The following is a 14,498-nucleotide window of genomic DNA, read 5'->3' on the forward strand; positions in this document are numbered from 1 at the left end:
TCACAGAAGATTTGCGGAAAATGAGTGATGTAAGTGTCTTGTTTTGTTTCAACCTAATTCTGTAACACTTTCAAAAATCTGGAAAATGATGGGCATTCAGATTAATAAACGACTGTAAATAGTGAGGCCATTCCTGTCTTGTGTATCACTACATTTGCATCTGTGCATTATTTTAAAATGTCTGGGCTGTTAATAAGCATAAACCATTGTATTTAATAATCCTAACTTAGCATCTTTCCAATTAGGCTGCAGGTGATTTTATTGACATAAGAGAAGAAATTGAAGATGATAACATGGAAACGAAAGGTAAATTATTTAGTAATAAACTTGTCTTGAAATGCTAGTAAGCAAAATATTCCTTTTGTAAGATTAATACTTCTTATGTGGGATTGAGCAAATTATTTCATTTCCCTGTATCTTTTACATTAAAAAAATGCTTTATTCAAGTGAAAAATTAGTAATGTGAGGGTAAGATGGATTTTGTCCCTCAGTTTCACTGTGGGTTTCTGTGGCATTCCTTGGTAGCCTTCATTTAGACATATTTGGGGGATTTTTTTCCTTCAAAGAGTCTACATTGGGAGTTTGAAGTTTTCTAGAAGGAAGGATGAACAGAAAATAAACTGGCTCCTAGAGAGGGGACTAGAGAAGACATTTTTATGCATCAAAGTCTGAGTTTTACAACAGAAGTACTACTAGGGAAACTCGGGCTCTGCCTGTTACAGGGGAAGTGTTTGAGCAGCGTCAGCAGGGAGGGGAAGAAGCTCGGACATGGATGAGACACAAACGGAGAACACAAACGTTGTCAGCTACCGGGGCGTTTCACTGCTGGTGGTGAAACACATGTGAAAACAGTCTCAGCATGCAGGTCTTGCAAAGGTACTGAAGCAGAGACTTCCTGAAGATTTCTGGAGAGGACACTGGGAAACAGAGATAGTTGTGCTAAGGAATTGGATGATTTCTATGCTATCTGAAGTGGTGCTTGATAGGTAAGGCTCAGGCAAAGCTGGAGGAAGAAGTAATTTTACAGTCTGAAAATAGTATCACTTGGACATTTTGAGGAGGACTGGTAGCTTGTGATTTGCAGAGGTCTAAGCTAGGTAGATCACTGTTACATTTTTCTGGAGTAAATCACAATATCACAAAATCTTCATATACCAAGGCTGACTAAGGGAGTGTCTCTACTATGGGTAGAGGTCGTTTGCAGAACATTCAGGGAAATGCATCCCATTGTAACGGGGTTAATCCAGCAGCGTGCTGGAGATGCCAGCTTAACCTTGTGCAATCTTACCATATCCTAAACCTTCATCATTATTGTCCTCTGAAATCATCTTATTTTTTGCTGAAAATCTGTAAGTGGGAATTACATACATTTTCTATCAGCACCAATCTGTACTGAGATTGAGAGAGCAGTGGATGAAAAAACAACTTAGGGGTTTGAAGCAGCCTGGGCTTCTTTACTCTAGGAATTGGGTTTGTTCACATGGAAATGGGCTGCATCTCTGAGGAAGACAAAAACAAATATCCTGAGCATCTCATTAGTTTAGTTTATTATTTTATTATTATTTTAGTTGATGACTCTTCATTTATTTGGATTTTGATGTTTCACTTATTTTGGTTAGTGTGTGAAGTTAATGGTGGTGCTTTGTATTAACGGTGAGTGAGCAGAGTGGATACTGGAGCAGCAAGTGGTTACCCTCTGTTATCTTTGATCTCTGACTTGGTTTCCTGACAGAAGTTTTGTTAGAATTAAGAGGGAAAATCACTGGCACGTGGAAGTGTTTGCTGGTGTTCAGCAAGCTACGTGTTTAGCTTGGTAGTCAAGTCAGTGGTTAATACTGAAGGGTAAAGGAAAGAAATTGGGAGGGCACAATCTGAAAATCAAATTGAAATAGATTGTTAACTAATCCTTCCAAATTTTATTTATTAATTTTGTAATTATACCAAATGAAATCCTCACAAGCTACTCTGATTGCTTGGCTTACCTCAATTTATATTCAAATCTCAGTAAAATACATTTCAGCCTTTTCTTAATGAGATGATGAAAAATGCTATCCTGTGGAAGAGAAGGGGGACACATTCCAACATTACTTACAGTCACCTGTTTGCTTTTTAATGTTGCTGTTGAATTTGTATTTAACTCAGGATTAAAGTATAAGCTGACGTATTTGAATAAGGATATCTTTAAGCCATGAGTTCTTAAAATTTTTCAAAAATGGCCACACAATTGGTTACTAGAAAGACATTTTAAAACTTGAAGGATGATGAATAACAAAGATTACTGTTGATTAGGTGCACAAAGCAGTTCATAGAGAGATACTGGAGTTCCACTGTATCGACAAAATATTGGCTGTATTTCTGGTAGTGATGGGAGGGGGAGGGTCCTCAGCCATCACCTGTAAGGAGGTGCAGATGCTGTCCAGGGAGTGCTGATGGGCAGAGAGCTGGGAACTTTCCTTGGGAACCTGCCTGGGACTGTGCTGAAGCAGGCGATGCTCCTGGGAGCTGCTGGGCTTGGGGAGAAGGGAGATTAAAGAAGCGGTCCTACCCTTCACACAGACAGGGCTAAAGCATTAGTATTGTTGGCAGGCAGTTTGTTTCCAATGTGCTAGACAGCACTCAAACAGTAAAAAGTACTCCCCATCCTCAATGGAGACAGCATTTCACTAGGTAGCAAAGCTTTTAAATGCCAGCAAGAACTTGTTGGTGACTGCTGTTTCCTCACAAGTGTATATCTCGGGTCACCTCTGAAGCTTTAAAAGGGTTTATATTTATTATTTCTGAAAGGCAGGTTTTTCTATGCTTTTCAGAGTGGGTCTTATTCACCAAAATAATCATCATTCATAATGACTAGATTTTAGTCAGATTTTTCCACATGACTCTGGAGATTGTTTTTAATGATCTTCATTGTAAATTTAAAAAAATACAACCCAAAGTAAAAAGACTCTGCTCTTTAAATATAGGTGACTTTGTCCAAAATGAGCCAAAGTACAAACTAGGTTTGTTTTCCCAGTTAATAAGGTATGCTGTTAATGGGACAGTGAGCAAATGTCACATTCACATCTTTGTATCTATCACAGGAAATCAAAATCTACTGTTTGGCACGAGAGGTAAAAAACCCCACATTGTAATAAAACTGTCACAGGACCAGAGTCTCCTGCTTTGTAAATAAACATCTCTGCTTTGCCTCGGTATTTCTGTAACATCCGGAGACTATTATCCTGTGCTTGTGCTCTGGTTCAGTGACAGTTTCATTTAAACAGTTAAACAATAATTTGAAATGTAAAATGTTCTGCCCATATTACTTAATTCCTTCCTGGGCTTCCCCCACACACAGTGAGGTTTTTTTGTTGGTTTGGGTTTTTTTTTTTTGCCAACTTCTTTGATAATTGCATCTTATTTTTTGTTACACAGGAAAATACAGAACTGCTCACAAACCCCATTCAAAGCCAAAAATATCAGATGTTTTTGAAGTAGATTTTGCGGCAAATGGAAGTGATACAAAACCAACGGGCCATTTTCAGACAGAGGAGGAACTCTGGGCCCGCTTAGAAGAGCTTGAAAGACAAGAAGAGATACTTGGTGAACTTGACAGGTATAGTACAGCTGTAGCACAGTCAGGTTTGGAGTTCAGAAAGCTGAAGGTGTGTGACTGTTTATGCACAAAGGTTCTCACTGTAAGTGCAAATAGCTGACTACAGTGATGCAGTTAAAATTAGAGGAGGTGAAAGAAGGATGGAACATGATCAATGCATGCACTGCGAGGCCAAAGGTGCCAGAATCTGCCTCTATGCAACCAGGGCAGTCCAGCTTTATAGTGTTGTTTTCTTTAAGATGATAGAAAAGAAGGAAGTAAAATCCATTTCCCACAGGCTAACAAAATCCCCACATTCAGTGTTTAATGACATTCTTAGATGTATCCTAAAGCAATACATATGTCATTAGTCAGAATGTCAGAGTTTTTTTATTTCCAGTTGACATGGAAAGGATATAGACATTCTAATAGAGTATAAAAAAAGTTCCACAATTCTATCTAAAAATACAGTACTTTGATAACGAAAATTATGTACATGCTTGTTCATTATTGTGTACCTATATCTCTCGAGAGTATCAATTACCTCAGATCACTTACATATTTTTCATTTCATAGGATGCCTGACACAGTCGAGGCAAATGGAGAAGATACAACCTCCTCTGAAGAGGAGAAAGAAGATAAGAGGACAGATCTGAATGGGACTTATAGAGCAGAAGACTCTATTACTCAGGGCAACTTCCATAAAGAGGAAGCGAATTCAGACTTGTTTGTTGGCCAAGTTAATGGCTCTACTTACTATCACAGTGATGATGAAGATGACATAGATGTTGGAGATAACTCTGTTCCAACTATTTTTTTCTCACACACTGTTGAACCTAAAAGGGTTTGTACTTTATTACTTTTATCTTTTTCTCAAGAGATTGCATAAAACATATACCATATCTTATTAAAGTTCTAGATAAAGTAGAAAATGTAGAATGCTAACTATAGGTGACATTTATTTGGATTCTTTTTCCTGGTGCTTGAAACCCACTGTTTAAATCCTGCAGTTTCACATATGATGTTAAAAAAAATGATCTTAAAATGTATTTACCTTGCTATTCTGGTTTCTGGCTGTTGTAAAAGGTTAGTTTCCTGGCTAGGAGCTGTTTTAAAATGACTTTTTACTTGAAATTGACTGTTGAGCAGTCAATAAGCAGACAGTCTTATATTATATGCAAAATCTGTGCACATTAGTGCAAACAAATGCCCTAGCCTCATGCCAGTAGTAAAGAATAAGCAGTTCACACAATGAATGTTACCTTTCATATATGTGTTTAATTTATCTGTGCTTTTATCTCCTACCCAAGTGCTTGGGCAGGAAAATGTGGGAAGTCAGTTGATCTGCAGCCTGGTGATAGTTGATTTTATAGTTTAGACCACCATTTGTGTTCAATTTCCAGGTAAGAATAAACACAGGAAAAAATACTACTTTGAAATTCAGCGAAAAGAAAGAAGAGGCCAAGCGTAAAAGGAAGAACAGCAATGGCAACGGCCATGCAACTCCAGAACTGCCTAACATCAAAACCCCAGCAGACATTTACCGGTGTGTAATTTATAGCATTGGCATGTGAGCTTTCCCCTTAGCAGACCTTCTCTTTTCATTTCTGTTCACCTGCAGTATGAAAGCGAGCCTACTATTTCCTGAAAGAAACAGCTGGAACTGAATTTACTACTTAAAAATGAAAGTTCGTGGCTTCTGCATGGTTGCTGTGCTTTCATAGCCATAATACATTTCTGAGCTTAAAATTTCCCTTTCCAACTACCAATTCATCATTTATCTACTTTTTTAGAGCTTCTAAAATTGAGGTAAATTTGCCAGTATGTATGATCTGCATAAAGGAATCTTATATATCCTAGTTAATTCATGTCATTTGCTTCTGTGTTTGTTTTCAAACATAACTGACCAGACTTGTCCCTTACAATACTACTCCTGATAGCTGGATTTTGTCTCTTCCTTCCAATATCTTCAGAAAACACTCAGGTCTTAGCGTACTTTCTCTTGTCTTCTCCCTCACTGACTTGAGTCCATCACTGTCTCTGTTCTCAATAAAAAGAAGTGCTCACCTGTAGAACACTCACACTCAGAGAGCTTGAGAAACAGAGTTAGGCTTAGAGGACTGTATAAAATACTAAACTAAGGTGACCAGAGAGTTAAAACAAGTATTTAGGTTTGTAAAGATGAACACAGACACCTATTAGATTGCTTGATTAAGTGCTTGTGAAAACCACACAGCATTCGTATGCCAGTGTTTTCAGGCACTTAAAAATGCGTCATAAAGTGTGAAAAGTTAAAACCTTTCCTGTAATTACAGTTACTGGGGCTGAAGATGAGGTAAAGGATTCTCTCATGGTGCTCTCCCTAAGCTCTGCAGAGGAACTCCATCTTCTGTAGAGATAGGCAAGTGTTCCCATGAGTGCCTGATGAATAAAGCTGTTAAGAAGAAAGTAACACCTTTAAAACCCATCCAGTTGCTGGGCTTCTTGATGAGTTTGATAAAATTGGTGCCGTATTCCAATGCCATTCATTTTTTTCCACCCACACGTGATTTCTTTAAGTAATGGAGAATGGAGTAGGAAGAAGCCTCTTAATCAGTTTACACTGTTAATACTCAAAAAGTGTCTTTGTGTTCATCTAATCTTAAAAGCTGATTTTTTAAAAAAAAATATTTTTTTTAACTGAAAGCAGGATATGGCACTTGTCAAGAAAAGGCTTCATCCTTACCATGGGCAATGAATGCTTCAAGTATTTGGTTGTATATTCTACAGTCGACAAGGACATGATTCTGGAACACCTTCCGTCTTCTGTTTCACTTCACAGAAACCCTGACAATCATTTTGTTTACCATTTTTCTAACTTTCTGTAACTTGCACTGGTTTGTTTTCCAACACATTTCAAAGAGCTATACATTTTCTGCTGAAAGAGGGTACCAACTTAATGCTTGGATAAAGGGCATAACAGTGTTTGTTCTGCAGAATTGATTCTTGTACGTTGGTAAATAAAATGCCTCTAAAGGTACAATATTGTAATTCTGCAGCAAAAAAGTTGGGAAAGCACGTCATAATTAATTTGTACAAACGACAAAGCAAGATCACTGTAAATTTGTCATCTGATCCTGAAATGGTTTATTAAAGCTAACATTTTCCTTTATAGAGTCTTTGTTGATGTTGTGAATGGAGAATATGTCCCTCGTAAATCAATTTTGAAGTCTCGAAGCAGAGAGAACAGTGTTTGTAGCGATACCAGTGAGAACAGTGCTGCTGAGTTTGATGACAGACGAGGAGTTCAGAGGAGTATTAGCTGTGATGAAGCTACTCAGAGTGACAACAGCGAAGGCATACTGGAGGAGGAGGAGGAGGGGCAGCATCAGCTACCAAAAAAGCTTCCTCCCTCTTCAGGGATAACTGAGGTACAGTTTTTAATTAATTATTGATTGTTGACAGGGATAAAAATGAGAAATGTAATGACTCTAGTTGCGTTTATCATCAGTTTGATTCCTTTAAAATAATTTTATAACTCCTACCTAGTTTGCTTCAGAGGGACATTGACAGGAGACAAGCTTCTGTCATAGGGGCAGAGAGGAGGATGAGTCGGGTGGCTTCCCTGAGATCTGAAGGTCTTCTGTGAAGATTAGACCACGTAGCCGCTTGCTGGTGTTACTGAAGCGAGCGTCATGTCTGCTGGGTCATCCTGAAAATTTCACTGCAGATTATACAGAACGATTTAAAAAATAGAAAAATCTGTGCTTCGTAGTTGTTGAGAGGGAAGAGTTGGTTCTCTGTAAGCTGTGGTGTGCAGCTACGTAGGCAGCTAGTTTCCAGGCAGTGTTTTTAAGTTTTAAACCCCAGAACCATCAGCTGAGTTGTTATTCGGACTTGCCATAAACAGGGTAATTTCCCTGTGGAAGGAAGCATTACACCTCTACTCGTTCCAGGCTGGGGCCATTAGTGAGTGATCCCAAACAAATCGGTTTTCACACATAACGAAAGTTCAGGGCTCATCATGAAGGAAAGAGGCTGTATGACATAAAGGAAAATGTACAGTTGCTGAGTGACTGGATGAGAGCAAGAATTAAATACTGCTCTGAAATTCGTGGCATAGAGTATTAATTTTTATTTTGTAAGGACTTACACTGTTTTTTTCAAACTAGTGATTCAGTAATTCCCAATGCAATGGGCAAGTTCAGTGACAACACTGTTTTTAGAAAAACTTTTTTTGACATGAAATGAATTCTCATAAAAGCTATTGTTTGTCATCATTTGTCATACTGAGCTACAGACAAATCCAGGCAAGATGTGAAGGTCCATGGTGGAAGATCCATCTGTACCGTAGAGTTACCACTTCATGTTGTATACTTTCTGGAATATATTGGCTGTATTTTTATAAAACATCTTAAGCACACTTTAGATGTTATCCATTAGTCCATTTTCTGAATATGGAATGATTATTCTCCACAATATAATGTATTTTCTAAGTAACTGAAGGAGAGTGAGCAAAACACTGCAGTTAGACATGCCTTCTTAAATGCTGTTGTTTTGCTTTTGGTTGTTTTCGTGCGTGTTTGAAATACATTATTTCTCCATTACCATTTGAAACACACTAACTTTTTTTTTGTTTCTAATTTTACCACCATCATCTTATTTTGTATTTTGCTTACCTGTTTTTGAAAACGAGCATGTTGTTAGAGCAGCGCAGTTGTGTACAGGCACAGCTTTAGGCATACTTTGGCTACTGGGGCAGAAAACAAAAAACCCACTGCTTTTTTTGCAGGTCCTGCAAAAAAAGAATGGCTGGTTTGTTTTGCTTTGTTTTTCTTAGTAACTGAGTTATGAAAAAGCAGAACTAAGCATAGTTAATAAATCTGGTGTGCATTCCTTTGTGCCCAGTATGAGCATCAAACCTTGGATGTAAACTGCTTCCCCTTGTCCTTAGGCATTCTGAATTTTCTGTTTTCAATACATAGTAGGGTGATTTGTCCTTAATTATGTTTATGAAAAGTGGTTCTGAGCTGCTTTTTTCCAGTGTTTTCCAAGAATCGCGGTCATTTCTTAGCTAAGTTAAAAAGGATTAAGTCATATAATCGGCAGCATATAAATTACCATTTTTAAACATTAAATGTTTATATTAGACCTTTTATAGAGAGAACTAGTTGGAAGCAAGTTTCCCATTCTCTTAAGTATAAATTGCGTTCACCATTTTTTGATCATATTTGGTAAGGAGAAGAGAACAAACAAAATACGTGCCTGCCAATCTGTATGCGGCGTGTCAGCTTGATGCAATTAGACGATATTAAGTGATAAAATATGACGTCTGATGGAAAGGCTGCCATACTCCAACTTCACAAAACCTTGCCATTTCTTATCCAAAATGAAACTATATCACATCAGCTTTTTTATTTCTTGAGCATGTGTTGGTGAGGAAGCAAATTTTTCGATCGTTTCTGCAGTAGGAAGGAGATTAAGTAGTACTTTTAAGACACTGTCTTTCATTCAGTCATCTTTGAACAAGCTATATTTTGAGGTTAATTACAATTTGGTTACTTATGCGAGGAACAATCATCGATTTAAAGATATTTCTTTACTTTTGATTAAAAGAAATAACAATCCTAATCAGGCTAATATAGGGTAATGACCTTATGGGCATAGCTTCACATTTGCATTTTATTAGCTCATTTTGAGTTATTCTCTTCTGTTCTAGGCATTTTCCGGAACTGTTGTAGAAAAGGAGCCTTTGTCTCCCTCCTTAATACCACACCCAGTCATTGCACAGCCGGTCCTGCCGACCATTCCGGAGCGAAAATCAGAGGAAGTTTTGTCCGAAGTGTCAGAAGAAACGACAAAGAGGATTTCAAAATTCAAAGCTGCCAGAATGCAGCAGACTCACTAGGCCCTGCCTGGCCGGCCACTGTCGGAGTCCTCACACCGGGTTTCACAGTTGCTGAGGCGCTGTGTGAAACTGCCCGTGTTACACCGAGCTGGGCAGAAGGGTGTCCTGTGGTAATTTGGCATCCCTTATCTTTCAAACATTCATTGGCAACACGAAAAAAACCCCACAGGTCAGTGTTGGAACACTCAAGTATTCATCTTTATTTTGTCGGTTTCCCTGTGTGCTGTCAGCACCTTTGTCTGTTTGCCTTATGATAGCAGCACTTGGGCTCTTTTTCAAAAACTGTTCCTTACATACATTGTTTTTGTGTTTAAACCTAAATACAGGCAGTTTTGTGCCAGCTGTGATGTTCTGCATACCATATGGACCATTTTAAGGAAACTTTTCACATTTCAAATAGATTCACCAATTATACTGCATTACTTGCTTTAGCATTTTAAGACACACTTGTATTCACATTGCTGTAGGTTTTGCAACTAGATGTCTGCTGAAAGTTTTTTTCCTTCTTTCAAACCTCTCTGATATCTCACTGTACAGATCTATAAAACACTGGGTTCGTGTACATTGCAGGGAAGTTTCTTTGATGGAGAAGGGTATTTTGTAAAATTAAATTTTCAGTAAAAAAGCTGTGGAAGTCGTGTGTTTCTTGTTGCTTTACTACTAACTTGGAAACGACACGGAGGTTTTTATTTTGAACTTGTGTTTTTAGCTTGAAGTGTTTACTACCACATGGACATAAAAGCAGTCCATTCTCTTCTGCCATTGTGTTTTAACCTCCTGCTAATGAATGTCCATGGAAATTGAATGCTCTTAAGGAGAGAAGCATAAACTCAGACTCTGATTACAAAATCTCCTAGTTCTTTTGTATACTCAGAAAACATTGTAATTGTCTTGGGAATGCCCAGAGGGAGCCAGCAGTAGGGAAAAATGTCTTAATGCTTCAAATTTATTTCAAAATGCAAGAGCAATGCAGCACTTGGGGTACAGTTTTGTGTATCCTTCTCTTGACAGGGAGCAGCCCTGCCTTTAGGAGTCCCTACCCAGCAGCTCCTTCCTGTCTGCTTGCCATCCCCTCCTTGCACTGCACAGCTTTTGTTGGGGCCACCCCTCGAATGATAACAGGTGACAGAGCTGAGTTAAAAAACCAAAACTACTGGGTCAGGGGTTTTTTTTTTGATAGTTGTGTGTGGTTTTTTGAAGCTAGTGAGTTTCCTGATCTCTTCCTCTGCCCGTGTTTTAACGCAGTTGGAAGGGCAAGGTGTTGAGTGAGGACAAGGGAAAACATTGGCAGAGGGCATGGGGAGCTGAAGTACCTTAAACTGATGTTACTCTTCCAGCTTGACATCATCAAACCACAGCCTAAGAAGTAAGACTTGGGAGCTGAAGGAAGGAATTGCTTTTGTCTGTAGTTCTGTGGCTTTGTAAACATGCAGCCTGAGAGCCACCAGCATCTGGTTTTCCAGATCTTGTCCCTTCCTGACCAGGGCACCAGCTCATGCTGTTTCCTCACCTCCCTGTAAGACAGCAGTGCTGTGTGCTTGTACTTGTGCTCAGATCACAGCAGATTTGCTTGTAGTGCAGCTTCGACACTTTTTTTTTTTCTCTCTCTCTGTGCTTAAAAGGGAGGTGGAGGCATTGAAACATGTTTTTCTAAGGTGGCTTTTAAAAAAGGCCACACTCTACCTAATTCTGATGTTCTGTTTGGGAAGGTGCCGTAGTTTCATGGGCAGAAAAATGCTGTCTGAATTGTGGGGCAGTAGGAGGACAAGAAGGGGCTGTTGCCAGGGCCCGTGCTTGGGGGAGCAGCCCACCAAAGCTGTGGGGCTGTGTTTTCTCTGTGTTATCGACAAAACTCTGTGTCTCAAAGAAAAACTGAAGGAAAAGTTTTGCAGCGCCCCCCACGCCTGAAGCTTGAGGGCTGTGGGGTGCAGTCTCTCTTTTAAGTGGATCCTGAGAATCATGTTGAAAGTGTTAATGATTAACTTGATTCATGCTCAAATGTGGATTTTTTTTTAAAGCATATTGCATTAGTACTAAAATAAGCCATCAATGCCAGTCCACCCTCTATTCACGGCTAAATATTTAAAGGAGGTTATTTATAGCTTCTTTAATGAATTCTTGGCTAAACAAAATGAAATTATGTCCTAGAAAAGTAGGAGCTATTTTGTAACCAGAACAGTGCAACTGTAAAATATAGTTCCATGAATATGTATTTTAAATAACAAGGGGTTGAGATCCAAGACTACTAGACATGGGTAATTAGAGGGAAAAGGAGAGAAAGAAAGAGAGAGACAAGAGAGAAACCCCTTTAAAAAGATTTATTTAGATATCTTCTGAAATACTTACCAGTTCTAGTTACTTCAACAGAACCAAATGCCCCTTGTCACCACAGATCAGCTTCAAATCAAAATTAATACTTTGCTTGGTTTTTTTCCTTCCCCTTTTTTCACATCCCTCCTCACAGGAAAAAGTAGGATAAATGCACCTTGGATTTTAATGAATTACGGCCTCGGTTCAAGGGAAGCATCCTTACTCAGGAATGCACTTTGGCATGTGCTTATGTCTCAAAGATTTTGCAAAGAAGAATGGATTTAACCACATGCTTAAAACTAAGCACATGAGTGTTTTCCCTAATAGGGAGCCTGAGTGTGTCTGTGCCCTTTCTGCAGTATATTCAATTGTCGGAGGGTTTACAGACTGCAATGATCCTTCATCTTTGGTCTCTTCACATGGCTTTACCATAGATTCACTGTGCAGTGCCTAGAGCAAGAAGAGAGGGCGGTAAGATTTTTTATAGAACGTTTGCAAATGCTAAACAACAACAACCAATTATTAAATCTACCAAAGCAGATAAAAAACGGTGAAAAAAAGAGATCACGTGAATGCCTGTCTCAGCGAGGATTTAAGACTTGGTTTTTGTGCAACACTGAAGCCAACAAGTGGATGCAGATGCCCACCAATGCATGGATGAAGCAAATGCTAGGATCAAGCAGTGGTTACTCAAAAATTGAGGCATGTAGGGTTACTGGTGGTAAATTAATCTGTTGATGTGTCTTTTTGCCCCCAGTGCTGCAGTTAAGAGGTTTTATTCATTTAAATAATAATAAGGGTACAGTTTAATCAATTTCTGAAGCACTCTTGATGACTTTTCCTGCTACTGCTACCAGAAGAGCTCCCTGTCTGCCCGGGAATGCTGCTCAGGGCACAGGGTTGAGGAAGGCGGATTTGGTTCTTCCCCATGTTTTGCATGTCATCAGTAGGAAGAATGTGGCCCAGCCAGCACCGAGGTGGCTTTGGCAGCTGGTTACTGGCGTGGCAGAGGAACGTATATCTGCATCTCAGTGTCCCTGGCCCGCTCAGACATAGTGCCAGTGAGCAGTGCCAGCTGAATTTCACAGGCAGGTAGAGACGCAGCAGGAGAAAACAACTGGGAAAGATGTGGCTGCACAAGACATCTGGTCTAAAATGAGAGTGGTGGAAGCAGCCTGCATGGGCATTGTATGGCCACAGGGACAAGTCAATGTGCTGCAGCTGGGCCGTGCCCCACTGCCCTGCAGCTATCTCACACAGGCCTTTGCAGGGCCATGATTGCATCAATTATGTGCTACAAATTACCGGCTCATGTTCCTCATTGGGAGGCAACTTTGACTTTCTAATCTTCTTTAATTGGCCACAGGTAAGTTGGGCACCTGCCCATACCCAGAGAAGGGTTCTCTTCCCAAGCTGAGGAGAAGCTGAAGAAGGCAGTGGTGGTGTGATCGGTGCCTGGCTGAGGTTGGTGGAGTCCATGATGGCCCTTTAGACGTAAGATGGGTTTATTTTCCTCTCTCTCCTGTAAGACTAGTTGCACTTAGCACTTTTCATTGCTCACTTAGAGCATCTAAAGCAGCAGATTTTTGTATGTTTCGAGAGTGTCTAAACCAGCTGTTTTAGCTGTTCGTTTTAACAAAGTGATTTATGTTGCAAAAAATGAGCCGGGATTAAAAGAAATCAGATGTGTGTATTTGGTATGCAATATTTTTGTATTACAAATAGCTCCATTCTAACCCACATTAACCCCATGATATGTGAATTTTGCCAACTCCCGCTGCGTCTTTTAAATCAAATCCAGTAAATCACTCGGAGCGTTCCCGTTTCTAAACAAACTCGTCTTCCAATGGAAGCCCGTTTTTAACGCGGCGGATCGGAGGGCCTCAGACATGGCGCACCTTTGTTGCCGGCGGAGTTTAACCCCTCAGCAGCCCCCGACGGCGACCGGAGCCGCCCGGCCCGCCGGCCTCAGGCCGCGCTCGCGCCGCTCTGGCGGGGCGGCGGGAAGAGCCGCGCAGCCCGGAGCCCGCCCGCGGCTTCCCGCGCCCCCGGGGCCGCGCGGCGGTCGAGGCAGGGGCGGGAAGCGCCGGGCCCGGCGGCTGCAGTTGGCCGTGCGCGCCGGTAGGGAGCAGCGCCGAGCGACAGCCGCCGCCGAAAGCTGCCAGTCAGCGGCGGCAATTTATTATTCATTTCTGTTATAGGTGGGGTGTGCAGACAGTTACAGTAATAATTACCAAGACTCGAGTGTTTCCTAGGCAACGGGATTTTTTTTTTGCCACCCCCCGCCCCCCCTTCATTCATGCTGTTGCGGAGAGTGTGCCTGTAAAGCATGACATTGCTGTATTCGGAGGTTTGTTGCCCTCCTGCTGCTCCAGGTTTGAGGTTAGTTACAGCATCATAAGGTGCTCTCAAGCATAAAAAGCTCAGGCTGGGATTAAAGCACGCAGGGAACGCCACCGCCAAGTCCTTCCTTCTACTCTTTCACTTTTAAGTAACAAGGTTATAAAAATGCAAATGCCATCTTGGGGTTGTTAATAACTAATATTGGGAAGAATTCCTGCAAGTTGTAAAACATCTTTTGTAAACAAAACCAAACCTAGGTGAGGTGGTTCCTTGTGTTTTATGATGGTCTCGTGGAAATAATATTTGCAAAAAAAAAAAGGAACTCGCGGCTTGATCCAGCCTCACAGTGTTTAGCATCATAAATCAATGGGAACTGCTCCATGCAGC

The 14,498-nt window shown here is 40.4% G+C and overlaps 1 protein-coding gene across 1 annotated transcript in view; it reads left to right on the plus strand.

Moving 5' to 3' along the window:
* The window catches only part of URI1 (URI1 prefoldin like chaperone), a 44,263-nt gene extending 34,193 nt beyond the window's left edge, over positions 1–10,070 (plus strand). The window contains exons 5-11 of the mRNA XM_062007475.1: positions 1–29; positions 246–306; positions 3,412–3,592; positions 4,148–4,415; positions 4,975–5,117; positions 6,726–6,981; positions 9,270–10,070. The exon at positions 1–29 is cut by the window's left edge and continues 63 nt beyond it. Of these exons, the coding sequence (XP_061863459.1) occupies positions 1–29; positions 246–306; positions 3,412–3,592; positions 4,148–4,415; positions 4,975–5,117; positions 6,726–6,981; positions 9,270–9,458 (1,127 nt within the window). The 3' untranslated portion in view covers positions 9,459–10,070. The remainder of the gene's footprint in view (positions 30–245; positions 307–3,411; positions 3,593–4,147; positions 4,416–4,974; positions 5,118–6,725; positions 6,982–9,269) is intronic.
* Positions 10,071–14,498: the final 4,428 nt, after the last annotated feature.

This window comes from Colius striatus, chromosome 14, assembly GCF_028858725.1.
Source record: "Colius striatus isolate bColStr4 chromosome 14, bColStr4.1.hap1, whole genome shotgun sequence".
NCBI lineage: Eukaryota > Metazoa > Chordata > Aves > Coliiformes > Coliidae > Colius > Colius striatus.